We start from the raw sequence: 19,327 nt of genomic DNA on the forward strand, positions 1-19,327 counted from the left end.
TTTCACTTCCACATTCCTATACCAGAAGGGCTGTTATTGGAAATTGCAGCAAATTGTTTTTGTCTACATATGTAGTATTGTTGTAAGGAAATGGTAAATCAATATCTACCTAGTATCTGTAAGTTCTTTGTCCTAGTGGCAAAAGAGAAACAGAATCATGTAATGAGATAGAAATAGCAATCATTGGAGATGAAGCCAGAGCTGAAATGGTTTTTCTGATTTGTATATCATTGTCCTTGTATTTAACTAGACTGCATCCCATAGATGAATACTGACAGATGACTTACGCAGACAATTCTTAGAGCTTTATTTCTGAAATTTGAGGGGATTTTGTTACCTTTTTTATTCTGTATTGATGGAGCTAATTCTAGAAATCATGAGTAATCCCTGTCTGTAAGTCATTACAATTTCATGCTAGATTTCTTTTCGACATTTTGTTTTAGCAGCCTCAAATTTCTATGTGTCTTTTTTTTTTTCATTTTGATTGTCTTCTAAATTAAACTCATTATGTCAGTATAAAAGAAAGGTTATGTAGGTGAGATGGAAATAGGAGGTTTTGCAGTTCAAGGACAGCCTGGACAAAAAGTTAGTGATACTATTAGAAATGGTTCAAGATGTTTGGGGAATCATGTAGAAATAAGGTTACCACCTGAAAGGAACTCAGCAAGGCACACTGCAGAAGGGTTCACCATCAACCAAAAATTTGGCAAACACGGTACACACAGAACAGGAAGACTGATCCCTTTTTATCCTTAACCCACCAAGCCCCGTTCCTCTGCCTGCATTGGCTGAGCTCAGGTCCACAGTCTACAAAAGGATGGATGTAACTAAAATTCAAGGAGAAACGCAGAAGGAAAAGATATTAACAAAGGCCAAGCCACTAGGCCAAAGCAGGAACTTTTTAGAAAAGCAATTCAAGATTAACAGAAGGGAAGCAAACCACTTTGATAGAGAAGAGCTTTTCTCACAGATTCAATTAAAAAAAAAAAAAAAGCCAGACATCTGGCTTTACATCTGAAATCCTAGTGACATGGGAGGTGGAGGTCGGAAGATCATGGTTTAAGACCAGGTAAGCATGGGACCCTATCTGTAAAGCAAACAGAAAACAAAACTAAAAATAAATGAAAGACCAAAAGGACTGAGGTGTGGCTTAATATATAAGAGTTTAAGGCCCTGAGTTTAAACCCCAATACTACAAAAAATAAAATATGAAAAGAGGTTATGTTTATGCACTGTGGCACTGGAATTTCAGGCTAGTCACTCATGGTGAACTGTTGGTAATTCTGAGAATTGACCAGACAGGTTAATGCGCGTGCAGTATTTAGCACAGTGCCTCACCTATAGTCAGTTATGTATAAGTATGAGCTACTCTAGCTAATGTTTCCAAGGATGTGAGAGAGGTGATCAGGTACTGCTTTATTTGTGGCCAGTAGCTTACAACATCACTATTGTAAATGTAGCATTTCATTGGGCATTGTTTACCTTTGAAAAATACTTTTCTGGAGGGTTGCCTTTTTTTTTTTTTTCTTTTTGCCAGTCTTGGGGCTTAGACTCAGGTCCTGAGCACTGTCCCTAGCTTCTTTTCCTCAAGACTAGCACTCTACCTCTTGAGCCACAGCACCACTTCCAGCTTTTTCTGTTTACATGGTGCTGAGGAGTCGAACCCAGGGCTTTGAGCATGCTAGGCAAGCACTCTACCGCTAAGCCACATTCCCAGCCCTGCCTATTCTTTTAATGTGTGGTGTTGGGAATAGGTTGTAAATACAGAAATCTTGGTCCTTCAGAAGTAGGCATTAACTAACACATCCAGGGAGCACAGTAGTGACCACTGCAGAAATGGACCCCTTGCTGATGTGCTATTTACTACTGATTTGAGCTTTCTAAGACAGGACCTACTAATTGCCATGGTAGGTATCATCCTGCATATCTCAATGTTGCTTTTGTTATTTATGAAATATTTTTGAGCATCATTCTGTAGAAGTTTGATATCATTCCAGTTACATATTTTTGTGTCTTTGGGGTTGTAACAATTGAAAATGATCAAGCATATGTAACCATATGTACTTATCTATAATTATATATGGTAAACATGTATATAATCTCTGTAATTATACATGGTACATATGTATATAATTCCACTTTGGGGGTTTTAATAGCATCTTGGAATATGTTGGTCATTCTAATCACATTTAAAAAATCATTTTGTGCCAAACAAAAATAAAACACACAAAAAAATCCCAAACCTTAAAATTGCCTTTCATTAATTTCTGTTCTCATTTGGTTTGTATTTCTGCTTGTCCAGAAAATGTTCCTGAGAAAGACCTTCAAGGAAGACTTTATATCAACCGTGTTTTCCGGATCAGTGCTGAGAGAATGTTTGAGCTACTCTTCACTAATTCCTGCTTTATGCAGAGATTTGTCAATTCTAGAAATATAATAGGTTGGTCCTTTTGTTCTTACCTAAAGATGAAAAGATTTCTATTATTATTACAGGGTTGAGCCTATCTATATAAATAGACTTACATGGTTGCGGCAAAAATTAGACATGATTTTATTTTATTTTGTTAATCTATAAATGCTTGGTCAAATTCACACGTGAAATTAGGTAGATACTACTTACAGTTCAGTTCAGACCTTGTAAAAATTAAAACTATCTTTATCCAAAATGTACATAATCCAGATGGATTGAACCTAATTCAAAAGGTTTTGTGGAACAACCAGGTACTGGTGGAATATAAACAGGAACAACCACTGGGCCACATTCTCACCAGCATTTGTTATTGTTCGTATTCTTATCAACCATTCTGGCTGGAGTGAGATGGAACCTCAATGCTGTTTTGATTTGCATTTCCTTCATGACCAGGGATGTTGAGCATTTCTTCATATATTTATTGATCATATGTACTTCTTTTGAGAAGTGCCTGTTTGACTCCTTTGCCCATTAATTAATTGGGTTATTGATTCTTTGGAGGTTTAGCTTTATGAGCTCCTTGCACATTGTGATTATTAGGCTCTTGTTAAATATATAGCTGACAACCCTCCTATTGTTTTGGCTATCTTTTCAGCTGAGAAACTAACATCCTTTGCTGTGCAGAAACTTTTAAGCTTGAGGCAATTCATTTGCTAATTCTATTTGCTAAGCTCCTGGAATTTCATTCCAGGGAGTTCCTGCCTATGTTACTGAGATCTAGTGTTTCTCCTACTCTTTGTCATACTGCCATTTTTGCTTTTTTGCAATAAAACTGCATTTGTTGTCTGATTCGTATTTGGCTTCAACATGGATGATTATATCCACTATTTGATATCACAAAATAGTTTTGGTAACAGTTTCTGACTAAGTCCAAGACTAAACCATTATAGACACATTGCAAGGTGTATAGGCCCAGAATTAGTCAGAAGCTTTTCCCTTAATCTACTTGTAACTCTAAGCCATATTGCTGTCCTTGGGACCTTTACCTGATCATTAAACTTATGTATCATTTTTGAAAAAGAAAATGGTGATACTGGGATTTGAACTCAGGACTTTGTGCATGTTAGTAAGGAACTCTACCACCCAAGTCACACTCCTGATCCCCAGAGTTGTATTTCTTTTCTTTTGTCAGTCCTGGGCCTTGGACTCAGGGCCCGAACATTGTCCCTGGCTTCTTTTTGCTCAAGACTAGCACTCTGCCACTTGAGCCACAGCACCACTTCTGGCCATTTTCTGTATATGTGGTGCTGGGGAATCTAACCCAGGGCCTCATGTATACGAGGTAAGCACTCTTGCCACTAGGCCATATCCCCAGCCCTGGCCTTTTGTATATATGTGGTGCTGGGGAATTGAACCCAGGGCTTCATGTATACGAGGCAAGCACTCTTGCCACTAGGCTATATTCCTAGCCCCTCTTTTTTTTTTTTTTTTGCCAGTTCTGGGACTTGAACTCAGGGCCTGGGCAGTGTCCCTGATCTTCTTTTGTTCAAGGCTAGCACTCTACCACTTGAGCCACAGTGCTACTTTGGCTTTTTCTTTTTATGTGGTACTAAGGGATCGAACCCAGGGCTTCATGCATGCTCGGCAAGCACTCTACCAGGAAGCCACTTTCCCAGCCCTCTTGAATTCCATTAAAAGACCCGACTTCAAATTTCTACAATTCATTTGTTTTCTGTTGGCTCTGATTAGATGTAGTATCTACCCCTTGGACTGTAGAATCTTCAGGAGATCAGCTGAGAACGATGACCTACACTATTGTCCTTAATAATCCACTTACTGGGAAGTGTACGGCTGCCACGGAAAAGCAGGTATGTCACCTTTGTCAGTATTCCAAAAGGCTCAGGCATGTGCAAGAGAAAGGATGCCAGTTTATAAGACAGTTTCAACAAATCAGGACCATAACTGATAAAAAAGAGAAGTGGAGGAAAGGCATTTATAGGATGAAAGAGATGAAAAGAAACTTACAAGACCTATAAATCATAATATGCTTTATCCTAATTGAACAAACCACCTGTTTAAGAAAAAAATTTGTGAGTTTTGGGGAATATTCTGAAGTGCAACAATAACATTACAATATCATTAACTATTTTGTTTTATGGCAGGGATTGAATTTAGGGCCTCCTGCATATTAGGCAAGCACTTACTGAGCTACATCTTAAGCCCTATATCTATATATGCAAGCATATGTTAGGTATTATATTTTTTGTATTTTTAGTACTGGGGTTTGAACTCAGAGTCTGGACACTGTCTTTTTTTTTTTTTTTTGAAGGTTCATAAGGAGGTTTATTAGTGGGGCCATAGTTCCCACGGGAGAGGGAGCTACATGGCATCTGCACCTTATCCAGGTGGCAGCTTCTCTCTCTCTCTCTGGGGGTGAAGGGGGAAGAAGTTAGGTAGTGAGTAGGAGTGGCTCATTAGGTATGGATGAATCTGGGGGCTAGTGGGAGGAGCTGAGGACCTGAGGCTAGGGAAATGCTAACATTCCCCCATTTGTTGTTTATTAATAACAGAGGAGAGCTACCAGGTCGGGAATATGGGCGGAGGTTGTCTCTTCTGGAACTACTTCCTGCTGAAAAGGGGCGAAGTAGTCAGGGGTCCCTGATTTGTTATTTGGCCTGGTACCGCCTAAGAACTATTTGACAGTTTGGTTGGTAAAAGTCCTCATCATTTCCACAATATGGTTATCAAGGCTAATGGGTGTCTGGTGTCCTCTGGCTACCTCCTGCAGCTTGGGCACATCAAGGAGTCCCTGGGGCTGGGGTCTTCAGGGTCCAGATCTACGATGGGCACAGCAGTGTAGTAAGAGGATGGCCTTGAACTGCAAGTTCCCAGGTGGCGACCTCGGTGAGGGATATTATCCCTGGGTGTGAGGGCAAATTTTTAGATTGTTGTGGTGGATGGAAGTAGAGTGCTCAGTCAAGAGAAGTTACTTCGGTGGTCATCTGGGTGGGCTTAGGACAGCAGAATAGGTCCCAGAGGCAGCTTGGACCCCCCAGAAATGGGGAGCAAATCCACCGGGGGGCCTATCCCGGGTTTGGCACCAATGAAAGCATAGGTATTGGCCATCCCAGAGGACCATGCGGAGATAATCACAGGCAGGAGAAGAAGGTTCATAAGGAGGTTTATTAGTGGGGCCATAGTTCCCACGGGAGAGGGAGCTACATGGCATCTGCACCTTATTCAGGTGGCAGCTTCTCTCTCCGACACTGTCTTTTAGCTTTGTTTTTTTACTCAAGGCTAGTGCTCTACCACTTGAGCCACACATTCACTTCTGGCCTTTTTCTGGTTAATTGGAAATAAGTTTCATAGACTTTTCCTGCCTGGGCTGGCTTTGAACCACGATCCTCAGATCTCAGCTTCCTGAGTAGCTAGGATTCAGCACTGGCACTCAGCTCATGTTAATTATTTTTAAAAGTGATAAAGTGAAAAATCAATAGATATGTAAAGGTTTTATGAGGAAAGTTAAATTGGTGCCTAGGCTGAAACAAGACCAGCAGTAGTTATTGAAGGTAATGATGAGCTCATGATGGTTATGTTCATTTCTACTCTTATGTATACTTACACTTTTTCATAGTAGAAGATTTAATAAGGAACACTTATAAAATCTGATTGACAGGATTTTGTCAATGGTGAGGACCAAATTACTGGATGTCTGGTGTGACAGCAAAGACGATGAGGTCTTAAAACTTAAACATAGCTATGGAATGCTTCTCTGGCTTGCCCAGTGGGGTACTGTCTTAGAGTGCTGTGTGTTTGGCTAATTTGTGTTGAAGAATAATTTGAAGTATAATCCAAATTCCTATTAGCATCTGTACTGTTTCAGTTTTGTTCATCAATGATAAAAAGGATGGCATTCTTTACCTTTTACCTTTCTTTTTTTAAGATTGTCAGAGATAGGAGAGAAGTTAGGTATTTTTGATATAGGAAACTCTGATAACCATGTGAATCTTTATGGAAAAGGAGTAGTTAACATGAGAAAGGTTTAGGTGTTAGCTATGTAGGTTCTGTTTACAGAAAGTCATGTAGTGTCTTGTTACCCCCTCCTCCCACATACTTATTTGTTTTGAGGGGCAGTACTGGTGTTTGAATTCAAGACCTTGTGCTTGATTGGCAAGTGCTCTGCCATTTTTTTTTATATACATTACTTTTTAGACAGTCTTGCTTCTGGCTGAGGCTGTTTGTGCATGGACTTCAATCTGCCTATTTTAAGCTTTTCATCATAGCCAGTATAACAGGTATGCACTCCCATGCCCAGCTCTCAGCTGAGAAGGGATCTTGTGAATTTTTCTGCCTGGCCTGTCCCAGAACTGTGAACCTCACTTTCTCAGTCACCTAAGTAGTTGTGATTATAGGTGCAAACCTCTGACACCTGGCAACTTTTTGCTCTTTTTGGTGAAAGTTGGTTTTGTGAAACTGCAATGAATTTTGGGTAAAGTGCTTAATATTATTGATTTTTGAATTTTTTAAAACAGTTTTTATGGTGCTGAGGAATCAAACCCAGGATTACCCATGCTAGGCAAATATTCTACCACTGAGCTATACCCCTAGCCCTCTGAGTTTTGAATGGTCAGCTTTTTTAAAATTTGCAACTTTTATAAGCTAATAAAATATGACATAAATGAATATGTATTGTGATTCTTTTCCCCTCTTTATGCTTAAGTGAATATTTACTTGTATAATGAAATGGCAAGCGGCAGCATATCTGTTTCTGTAGATCTCTACTTTTTCAATTCATGGACAGACAGCACAGCCTATCTGGATGGTCTTTCCTCTAGCTTGGTAATAGACTTCTCATATGTTTTGTAATTTCTTAGAAGCCATTGTAGTATATAGATTTAACTTGCCAAGAAACTTATAAAATATTTAAAATGTACATGTGACTTTTAAATCTTGTTTTGCCAGACACTCTATAAAGAAAGCCGGGAAGCACAATTTTACATCGTAGATGCGGAGGTTCTGACACATGATGTCCCCTACCATGATTACTTCTATACCCTAAACAGATACTGCATCATTCAATCTGCAAGACAGAAATGCAGGCTGAGGTAAGCTGTGGAAAATTAGTGTGTTCGAGTAGGTTGAGTTATGCACTTGTAACATTATTCCTGAATTCTTAGCCTTTACCCAACCAAGCTTTTGTATGTATATGCATGTGTGTGCCTGTACTGGGACTTGAACTCATGACTTGGGCGCTGTCCCTTAGTTTATTCTTTCTACCACTTAAGGTAGCTCCACTTATTTTTTTTTTTTTTTTTTTTGGTGGATAGGTGGGGATAAGAGTCTCACTGACTTTCCTGCCTAGACTGGCTTCGAACAGCAGTCATCAGATCTCAGCTTCCTGAGTAGCTAGGATTATAGGAGTGAGCCAACAGCAACAAAGCTTTATTTCCTGTTTTAGTTACATCTCAGTAGTGGTTAGAAGATGGGTAGGATGCCAGTTGATTGGAGTCTTTGCCATCCTGGAGCTACATAATTCAGAACAAGTATGGCTCACTGCCATAGGAAGAGAAAGCTATGGAAGTGAGCTCACAGTTCCACTGGCCAGAACTAGTCAGGTGGACTTCTTTAAAAGTGGAGGTGGTCAGAAGGCTAAACATAGAGCTCCCCTATGACCCAGCAGTCCCACTTTTAGGCATCTACTCAAAAGATTACAAACAAGAGCACATATAAAGCCACCAGCACAACAATGTTCATCGCAGCACAATTTATCATTGCTAGAATATGGAACCAACCCAGATACCCCTCAGTAGATGAGTGCAGGAAAATAGGGTACATATACACATGGAATTTTGTGCCTCTATCAGAAAGAATGACATTGTCCCATTCATAAAGAAATGGAAGGACTTGGAAAAAATTATACTAAGTGAAGTGAGCCAGACCCAAAGAAACATGGACTCTATGGTTTTTCTCATAGGGAATAATTAGCACAGATTTAGGCTAGTCACAGCAGAGGATCACAAGAGCCCAATAGCTATGCCCTTATGAACACATAGATGATGGTAAGTGAAATGAACTCCATGTTATGGAAATGAGTGTTATATCACTGTTGTAATTACTTTCAACATGCCATGTGAAACCATAGCTTTTTTTGTTGATGATCCTCTTGTATTCCCTTCCTGTTGTTGTCCCCTCCTATCACTGTATCTCATCTGAGTACCCTGGATACTGTATATACTGGTATTAGAACTAGGGAAGTGAAAGGAAATATCAGAATCGAGAGACAACAGATAAAAAGACAAATGACTCCAAAAGCAAAACCATTTGATGTAAACCAACTGAACAACTCATGAGGGGAGAGGGACAGGGGGAGGGGGTAGAGGGGAATGAGGGAGGAGGTAACAAATAGTACAAGAAATGTACCCATGGCCTTACATATGAAACTGTAACCCCTCTGTACATCACTTTGACAATAAATAAGTAATTATTTTTTTTTAAAGTGGAGGTGGCTCACTTTACTTAGACAAACCATTGCAAAAGCAATACTTACAGAACCATTTGGTGTAAACCAACTGTACAACTCATGGGGGCGAAGAGGGAAAGTGGGAGGCTGGGGAAAAATGAGGGAGGAGGCAACAAGTTGGATAAGAAATGTACTCACTGCCTTGCATATGAAACTGTAACCCCTCTGTACTTCACTTTGACAATAAAGAAAAAAAAGTGGAGGTGTCTGTGATTTTGGAGGAGTATATGGTGAGCAGTAGCTGACTCAGCAGCAGTGGGAAATAAGGCATGTTGATTTTTTAAAGAGTAATGGCCATTGTATGTTTGGCCTGTTCTTAGTTAATTCGCTTAATTTCAATTAATGGGTGACCAGTATTTTTATACTGAAGTGTTTTTAATTTTTACTTTTATTTATTTATTATTATTATTTTATTATTTATTATTTATATTTTTACACTGAAGAATTTTTATACTGAACATTTAAGACATTTAGCATTTATTTGGGTTCTAATGGTTATTTAAGAAAGAATGTTTAGAGCTAGGAAAAGGAAATTAAAGGAGTACTTAAAAGGAAAATTTGAAGAAATTGCTAACAGCTCATAGTAGCTTTATTTTTTAAGGAGTCATTTTCAGTGCACAAACTTTTATGACCTTAATAAATTGGAATCCTTTTGGCCTTCCATGGAATGTTATCTTACATTTAGTTGCAATATTAATATAACTGAAGTATATCTTTAAATAAATATTCTTCTTCCTTTCTCATCCTTTTAGAGTTTCCACAGATGTGAAATACAGAAAACAGCCATGGGGCCTTGTCAAATCTTTAATTGAGAAAAATTCCTGGGGTTCATTGGAGAACTATTTCAAACAGCTTGGTTTGTAAAGTTTTTGATGCATCTATTTTAATCAAGATTGCACTTATTAACAAAATGGATTGATTCTCCATTTGGATTCATAGTAGGAGCCAGTAGATAGTATTGGAATGACTCACTGAAATGGTTTCAACTTCCTGTCTTGACCTATAGATTGAGCGATTTCAAAACTTTTAATTTTGTCTAACAAACACTTATATGGTGCTTTATTATATCCAAACTTATGTACTTTCTTAATATCAGCTCATTTCTTCATATTCATGACAATTGTGTGAAGTAGTTTTTCCATATTAGTACAGAGGAAATGGAAACACAACATAGCTAAGTGACTTTTCTAAGTTCACACAGTTAAGAGCTGCCGTACTCCGTTTCTCTGCAGTAAGGTATTACATAGCATCTTTGTGACGGCTAGGATCTGGATGTACCTTTCCCGGGCATATGCAGTCCACGGAGCAACAATAGCATCCACAAGTACAGATGCAGATATATCCGTGGGGAAGTGATAAAGATGTTTTCTTTAGTTAGTTCTTCATATATACACTTGAGGAAATGAGTTACATACATGAACATAGTTCATAGGTGAGGAAGAGCTGCAGGTCAGTCAGTTTAGGATAGATTAAGGAATTACATTAACTTGTTGATTTATTTTCTTAATCTTTCTTCCTTTGGCAATGTCCTTATTCATGGCTGTTTCTTTGGGCAAGTACAAAGAAAATGAAACTCAAGAGTTAGTCTGGCCACTGGAAAAATAAGCTTTTCTGGGTGATAGCAAGCATGAAATCTAGAGTTCAATCTCCAATGCCCACAAAAATAAAATAAAATAAAACTAGGTGATAAAGTGGTTGAAATAAATGACAAAATGAGGATATTTCTTTACTCATGCTTCCTTTCTTTCTAATCCTAATTGACAGAACTTTTGTACTCCACTCCTTCCTTTGAGTTAGACAAGGATCACCACCTAGCTTAACTGTATTTTTTTGTGTTTTCTTTTTTGGTACTGGGGATCGAACCCAGGACGTTGCACTTGCTAGGCAAGCGCTTTGCCACTGAGCTGCATCCCAGCCCACCACCCAGCTTAGAAATCTTTCTAATGATTCCTCCCATGTAAGTAGGCAGACTGTAGACTGTTGTTTCCATAAATGAAAGCATTACATTAATATTTGATAAAGCACATGGCAAATTTGCCCTGGTGATCCCATCATTTATTAATATACATTCTTCCTAAAATAATAAACCTTATTTCAGGGTCATTGTACTCTCTCAAGCTTTTCATTAAGAGTAAAGTTTGAATTATGGCCATAAGAACCTAAGGAATAATTAAAGTTATCGTAGCTTAAACAATTAAAAAACATGTTTGTATCATATCATTGAGATGATTATCCTATATCTTAATTAAGAAAAAACTTTTCCTTCTTAGAGTCAGATTTGTTACTGGAAGAATCTGTCTTAAATCAGTCCGTTGAGGAGCCTGGAAAACTTAGTGGGCTGAGAAGGAGAAGGAGGACATTCAACCGAACAGCAGAAGCAGTCCCTAGGCTTTCTTCTCAGCATTCGTCTGGAGATATGGGCTTGGAGGCAAAAGGCGATAATATAGGTAGCTTTTACTGCCTGTACTCTCTGTTACTACCTGTATCATGAACAGATATAATATTTTAGCTTAGTTCTAGGAAGCAGAAGATGCCTTCTGTTTATAAGATAGGTTGAAAAGGTCTGCCTCTTTCCCTCCCACCTTTTTTTGGTTATCTTTATCATGCCCTGAGTTCCTTAAATACTACTACTACTACTGAAAAATAAAGAGGAGATTGAAACTGGCAGGCATATAACTGGCAGGTTAATAACAGTGTTTTAATTGGCTTATACAGCATTTTAAAAATGGAATGTTTTCAATAAAGTCTCACAGCCAACAGCCCTGTTACCCAGATCCCTTCATATAGCATTGGTTGGAACTTCCTTGCAACTGCCCCTTAGACTGTCTTTCCCAGCTGGCCTCTGCCCTGACACACACCTTTCTCCCTGTACTGCCTCACTCATTTACTTTCCTGCCTAGCATCTACAGTCAGTGTTACTCTTACTGTCTGGGCCAGCTAAGGAAAACTGCAAAAATGGAAGTTGGCTTTTATTATCCCAACTTTCAATTTCGAAGACATCTTGCCTTTTAAACTAACTGTAATTCCCTCTTTCTGCTGTCACACCTTCTGTATACTATCAAAACTTCTTTAGGTTATGTCTTAGCTTAAATATGTTGACTTACTGTTTAAGATTAATGGCTCTTTAATTTTGGAATTTAAAGCTTAGGCAATAGTGACTGGTGAGGATAATTTTTGTTTATTTGTTTTTGTTGCCAGTCGTGGGGTTTGGACTCAGGCCATGAGCACTGTCCCTGGCTTATTTTTGCTCATGGCTAGTACTGTATGGTGAGGATAATTTTTAAAGGAGAGGCACTGTACATAAACCAGCTCAAGTACGATTTGCAGAGATAGTACTTGGTTATCTGTCATACATGATGCATAGAATCTTTTATCAAGAGTAAATGAACTTGTAATATACTCCAATTTGAGGGATTGCTATATGTTTTCTCACTGTGTATTTGTTTCATACTATGCTAGGATATTAGAAATCCAAAAAGAGGTAAAGAGAGAGTGTTACCCTAAGTCATTATGTCTTTACAAATAATTTTCCCAGTTATTTCCAAGTAAATATTAAATTATTAGTGTTATTTACAGTCTTACAATTCAGTCTTTTGTGATCTTCAGGAAAGAAAAAAGAAGTGGAAAGCTGTAACATGGCTCTTATTGTGATGATGAGTTTTTTGTAAGTATTTTTGTTTGAATGCCTCTTTTGCTTTTGTCTTCATTTACCTTTGACCAGCTCCCAAAAGAATTCAGATGCATTTGGGTAGAAATATAACCAATGTTGGACTACAAAATAAGCAGTTTTATAGGTTTCAGTCTGATAGATTTTTATAAGGTTGTATGTACATCAATAACTAAATATATAAAAATCCATCATTTTTTACACAAATCCATCATTGTACTGTATATGAACTATAAATAAATGGATTTGATGTTTCAAATACAATAGCATTTACATATTAGAGTCCCTGAGCAAGGGATCAGGAAGGGAGATTTCACATTACATGAAAGACCTCAAAAGAAAGATGTTCAGTTCAGATAATCAGTGAAAAAATACAATTAACCAGGTATCACTATTCATATAGGAACGTTGTTTAACTCTAGAGCAGATATAAAATTAACTTGTTCATTCCAAGTATTGGTAAATGACACAATAAATAACATACAAGTCTTATGTAAGATTTCTGATTTTCAGAATTTTAGAATACATACTGAACCAATGTTTTTATTTTTAATAAATTTTGCGGTACTATCATAGGTTTTTTTTTTTTTTTTTTTTTTTTTTTGCCAGTTTTGGGGCTTGGACTCAGGGCCTGAGCACTGTCCCTGGCTTTTTTGCTCAAGGCTAGCACTTTGCCACCTGAGCCACAGCGCCACCTCTGGCTGCTTTCTATATATGTGGTGCTGAGGAATCGAACCACGGGCTTCATGTATATAAGGCAAGCACTCTTGCCACTAGACCATATTCCCAGCCCATTATCATAGGTTTTAATGAAATATTCCATAAACATATTCATATATGTGTGTTTAATAATATATACACACAGTATGGTTCAGTAAGTCTTGACTTAGGATCCAGGCACCAATATTTTAAAGCACACACCCCAGATCATTCTGATGCAAGTGTTCTGAGTATCACATGGTGAGAAACACTAGGGCAATTATTCTAAATCTTAGGGAACATTATGGGAATCTACAGAGCCAGTTATAGTTAGAGCGCTTATATCTACGTGGCCCTATATGAAATTTGAGATAGTTCCAGTCAAAATGGTCTGACTCGGGCTGGGGATATAGCCTAGTGGCAAGAGTGCCTGCCTCGGATACACGAGGCCCTAGGTTCGATTCCCCAGCACCACATATACAGAAAACGGCCAGAAGCGGCGCTGTGGCTCAAGTGGCAGAGTGCTAGCCTTGAGCGGGAAGAAGCCAGGGACAGTGCTCAGGCCCTGAGTCCAAGGCCCAGGACTGGCCAAAAAAAAAAAAAAAAAAAAAAAAAAAAATGGTCTGACTCGATGTGATACATTATGTGTAGTAATATTGCATAAAATTATTATATGCACTACTTTTTTCTTACAGATTTCAGGATATAGAAAATATTTGTTATTCCTTTGAGTTTTATTTTAAAAAAAACTTTGTTGTTCTCTTTAAATCAGTTTGCTATGACAATTTTGATCTTCAAAAACCAGGGTTGTTTTTTGTTTTTTGTTTTTGCATTACTTGGCAGAAATTTATGCTCAAATATTGAAATGTGATCATTATACCATATACCATTATACCATTTCAGTACCATAGCTTCACAGATTTGATGTTTTTGTTACCCTTAAATTGTTTTCTTTTTTTTTTTTTTGGCCAGTCCTGGGCCTTGGACTCAGGGCCTGAGCACTGTCCCTGGCTTCTTCCCGCTCAAGGCTAGCACTCTGCCACTTGAGCCACAGCGCCGCTTCTGGCCGTTTTCTGTATATGTGGTGCTGGGGAATCGAACCTAGGGCCTCGTGTATCCGAGGCAGGCACTCTTGCCACTAGGCTATATCCTCAGCCCTAAATTGTTTTCTTAAATCTTTTTCTTGATGGGTAAAGGTGAAATATACATATATACATACATATATATGTACACAATACATAAATACATATACAGTGTATGTATGTGTATGTTCCTGGGGATTGAATACAGGGTCTTGAATATGGTAGGCAGTTACTCTACCACTGAGCTACACCTTTAGCCCCAATATATGTGTATATTTAAAGGCAAGTAAATAGTGTTTTGAAGTACTGGATTTTTTTTTTTGCTTTTTTATTGTCATTATAAAGGTGATGTACACAGAGGTTACAGTTACATAATTCAGGTGCGGAGTTTATTTCTTTTTGGATAATGTCACTTCTTCATTTACTCTCCTAGTTTTTCCCTCCCTCCACACTCATAGGGAAGAAAATATTTTAACAGAAAAAATTAAATAGCAAGATATTACCCTTCTTACATATTTATTTACATGTGGGTATATCTACTTTTTCAGTTGAAAAGCTGCTGTGAAAACCAATACTGTACTTTAGCATAAAATTTTGTATTTGACATCATTAGTGTATATTTAGGATTGATATTTTGTCCAAAATGAGCAAGAAAAAAAAACATATTGCTGAATACTTAAAAAGTTTTTTTGTTTCTAGTGGGAATAAGATCTTCCTAAGATCAGCTTCATATCGATCTTCATTTCCTTTCTGAAATGCAGCATTATGGGTGTGTAATTGCTTGAGCCAAAGTACCCAAAATAGATTCTGAAAGCTTACCTGGTATATTTCTAAGCTGGGGGTCACACAGCAACACTGGCTTTGATTCCAGCAGACAGAAAGATGTAGGCAACAAGCCCAATCCATTCAAGGATGTACACAAATAGACTTTCTATCCTTTTCTTTAACATGCACACAATACAATAAAATAGGGTGAACTGAACAACATTTTAGATAATGTACAGTTTTGAAACTTTTTTGTGTTTATACATATATTTTGTTCTCTTTTTTGGTGGGGGGAGAGAGGTGTGTTGAGACAAAGTCTAGCCCTTGCTGGCCCCAGAGTTGTTATCTTCCTCTTCCTACCACCTCTGGAGTGCTGAGATTACAGTCATATATTCCCCCACCTGGCTTGCATGTGTATTCCGCGTTAGCAATGTCTGAAGTCTGGATATGTATGGATTAACTTGGTATCATTTGCTCTGTCTAGTTTGCTGTTTTTAGTTTTGTTGAATGTGACATTGTTTATGAAGTTGTCAAAGATAGAATATGCTGCTCAGTCCTTTTACCGTCTCCATCTACAAGAAGAGAAATCATTAAAGTAAGTAGCTCCTCTCCACTGTCTTCACCACATAACTTCAATAATTTTTCAGTTACAGAAAATCAAATTCCAGTTTCAGAAATTCTGGTCAGCTAACAACAGTCACAATAGCTTTTTCTTTCTTTCTTTTTTGTTTAAGTCAATGTTTTGTTTGCAATTTGGGGTGCTCAAGAAGTTCTGTAAGTGAAGACCAGAAGCTGTTCTTGATTTTGAAGATATTATTATTTTTCTTCCAGTTTGGCCTCTGATAGGACCTCAAGAACAGAACATATTCAAAAGAGCAAAGATCAAGCCCATCGTTTAAAAGGAGTGCTTCAAGATTCCATACTGATGCTGGAACAGGTATACCAACCTTCGCCTTGCAGGATCTGGCACTGTTGGGTACTAGTGCATTGGTTCCTCTGGTTATGAGAGAATATTTACCACATTATTTGCAGAATGTAGACCCCTCAACCCATCTGCTTTTTAGTTTTATTTTTTTTAATGAAAACCACTTCATCGCATGAAGGATTAAGTTGTTGCACAGGTCTGTTCAGAAAAATGGTGATCCTAAAACCTTCTTGCAATTCCTTTCCCAATGATAATATGTAAGGCTTAGTTTATTGTTTTGTCCTTTTCAATTTGTGTAAACAAGCATGTGTTTGATTCTTCATGGTTTTCCACTTTCAGACTTTATCTTTTGTCTTCTATTATAGAAAAGGATGTGGTTTTCTTTCTCACTTCCACTCTTAGACATTTCAGATTCCTACCATCTTCCCAATGAAGTTTAACATAATTTTGGTTCCAATAATACCCATGTTTACTTTGTTTTGACCAAGTTAGCTATTCCAGTCACTAAGATGACCTTGTCTATGCTTTTGGCTGTCCTTTAAATTACCTATCACTGTATTAATTTTGTCAGTATTATTTATAAATTTTTTTATCTCCTAATTGTGTTTTAAAATCCCATCAGAAACATTAGTCACTGGTAGAGCCTTTTGACCAACTCATCAGGTCCTGCCTGAGGTTCTCTATGCCAGCTCCACAGATATCATGCTGGTGTTCCTGTTGTCTTCTCCTCTGCTTCTCATGTTTCCCTTTCTTAGTTTCTTTTCCCCTTTTTCTTTCTCCTATTTGCTATGTTGGGAATGGAACTCAGGGCCTCAGGCATGCTAGGCAAGTGCTCTACCACTGAGCCACATGCAAACCCTTACCTTCTTTTAATGAAGCACACTTATTAAGTAGCTTATGTTTGGAAGAGTTCAAGTATCTGAAGAAGATAAAAAAAGAAAAATGACTGCCTTCTACCTAGCTTAATGGTTTGGTGGCAGATCAAGTTCTAGATGAGAAAATGTTTCTTCAGGATTTGAAGGCATTTCTCATTGTTTTTGGTGCTCAGGGTTGATATCAGAATTCTGTTATCAGGGTTCTGAGTATGATTCTAAAATGCTCTGTAATTCTGAGAACTTTCTTCAGTTATGTAGTTGGTGATTTCTGCCCTCTATGTTCTCTTCTGACTTCTTACCATTTTTATTATTTAGATGTCAGCGGTCATAATATGACAAAATACTGAGAATAACAAAGGATGAAAGACTTATTTGGGCTCACAGTTTGGATTTCAGGCTCTGGTCATTTGGTCCTTGGCCCCGTTCCTCTGGGGCTGGGATAAAGTTGAGTAATGGGGTACAGAGTATGCAGGGGATGGGAGCAAAGCTGGGAGGCAAAGTGGGAAGGAAAAAAACCTGAGAGCCTGAAAAATATACTAAAGCCCTATATCTTGGGGCATGGCTCAAGTGGTAGCATGCTTGTTTACCAAGTACAATTCCTTGATTTCAAACCCCAGGACCACCAAATAAAGAGGAAAAAAGAAAAGAATTTGGTGTTCTATATTGTTCCATGTAGGCATTGGTATAAACACAAATTTATAATCAAACACAGTTTTAGCATAAAACCAGAAAATTGTAAAAATCTGATTTTGAAATTTAATTTTCTTTGCAGCTCAAGAGCTCTCTTATTATGCTTCAGAAAACCTTCGATCTACTCAATAAGAACAAGACTGGCATGGCTGTTGAAAGCTAGTGATCTTAAGACTGAAACATTAGAGATACCAGGAACTAAAACAAAACAAGATGAAGGATTTTAATCATCATAGGAATATTGCCACTTTTTCTTCTTGGAATTTCTAATTCAAGCATTCTTTTAAATAACATTTACTTGATAATTATTCTCTGATAGCTTCCTGAATCTATTCTTCTACTTCCTATAGATATTTTTAAACTGTGAATTTCTCCAGTGAACCATGAAATACATTCTGGAGTTGAAAATCTGTGATACAAAAAGAAAAGGAGACTGAATTGAGCTTCTTTTCTGTGGTGAGGCTTGAAGTTTGATGCTTTAAATGTATCTGTCAGTGCTGAATGAATGTTTTTCATACACTGTTATGGTAGATAAAAGAAGCCTCTTAATCACTACTAATTCCAAAGGATTGGTTTTTACAACATTACTACATTTGTACCTTGTAAATATTGTGTGTTTTATTTATTTAGCATGCAAATTCAATAGTTAACCCTTTTGAATCTGCATGTTGATCATTTTTATCAGAAAGGTTCTTTAGCCAGTATCTTTATGAGAGAAATGGTTCTTTTTTATTTAGGCAGCAGAAATGAGATGATCTATTTCATTTATCAAAAAAATAGAAGAGGGGGGCTTGGAATATGACCTAGTGGTAGATTGCTTGCCTCGCATACATGAAGCCCTGGGTTCAATTCCCCAGCATCACATATATAGAAGAAGCCAGAAGTAACACTGTGGCTCAAGTGGTAGAGTGCTAGCCTTAAGCAAAAAGAGCCAGGGACAGTGCTCATGCCTTGAGTCCAAGCCCCAGGACTGGCAGAAAAAGAAAAAAGAAAAAAAAGAGGCAGTTTAGGAAAAACAATGTGTGGGACACTAAGGCTCAAAATGATGAGCCATCTTCTGATACAAAACCAAAGTATGTTAAAATTGAGCACTTAATGACAGATCACATACATCTTTGAATTAAGCTCGAATTCATCTTAGCAATCTTTCATAATGGAAATGATTTATCTGGTTGAAAAGAGTTTGTGTGTTACTTTTAGTCATTATGAATTGATTTCATTCTTTTTATATGCATGTATAATGTGTGTATTGTATGTTCTTAGTAAGTTATAAGTCAGACATAAACCTTAGCTCTTAAAATACTTTTGGTAAATGCATATCCCAAGTAAGTTTACTGACTGAAGGTGTGAGACATAAGCCCAGGCTTTTTGTTGTTGTTGTTGTTCTGCTTTGTGCTAGAACTGGAGCTTAAACTCAAGGCCTGGACATTGCCCCATAGCTTTTTCTGTTCAGGGCTGGCATTCTACCACTTGAGCCACGGTTCCACTCATGACATTTTGTTGGTTAATTGGTGATAAGAGTCTCACAGACTTTCCTGCCTGGACTGACTTTGAACCATGATCCTTAGATGTCAGCCTCCTGAGTAGCTAGTGGCTAGATGGTGCCCAGCTAGTGGTCTGTTTTTATTTTTATGTATTTATTAATTATTATTATTATTATTATTATTATTATTATTATTATTGTCAGTCCTGGG

The 19,327-nt window shown here is 37.7% G+C and overlaps 1 protein-coding gene across 4 annotated transcripts in view; it reads left to right on the forward strand.

The window, feature by feature from the left end:
* Positions 1-19,107, forward strand: part of Gramd1c (GRAM domain containing 1C) — a 73,147-nt gene extending 54,040 nt beyond the window's left edge. For 2 of the 4 annotated variants that reach the window (XM_048346639.1, XM_048346642.1), the window contains exons 9-17: positions 2,303-2,440; positions 4,160-4,278; positions 7,373-7,515; positions 9,683-9,786; positions 11,201-11,377; positions 12,537-12,594; positions 15,628-15,738; positions 15,975-16,080; positions 17,716-19,107. In XM_048346639.1, the coding sequence (XP_048202596.1) occupies positions 2,303-2,440; positions 4,160-4,278; positions 7,373-7,515; positions 9,683-9,786; positions 11,201-11,377; positions 12,537-12,594; positions 15,628-15,738; positions 15,975-16,080; positions 17,716-17,796 (1,037 nt within the window). In that variant the 3' untranslated portion in view covers positions 17,797-19,107. The remainder of the gene's footprint in view (positions 1-2,302; positions 2,441-4,159; positions 4,279-7,372; positions 7,516-9,682; positions 9,787-11,200; positions 11,378-12,536; positions 12,595-15,627; positions 15,739-15,974; positions 16,081-17,715) is intronic. The other 2 variants (XM_048346641.1, XM_048346640.1) reach the window with 2 other exon arrangements.
* Positions 19,108-19,327: the final 220 nt, after the last annotated feature.

Source organism: Perognathus longimembris, chromosome 5 (genome assembly GCF_023159225.1).
Source record: "Perognathus longimembris pacificus isolate PPM17 chromosome 5, ASM2315922v1, whole genome shotgun sequence".
Taxonomy (NCBI): Eukaryota; Metazoa; Chordata; class Mammalia; order Rodentia; family Heteromyidae; genus Perognathus; species Perognathus longimembris.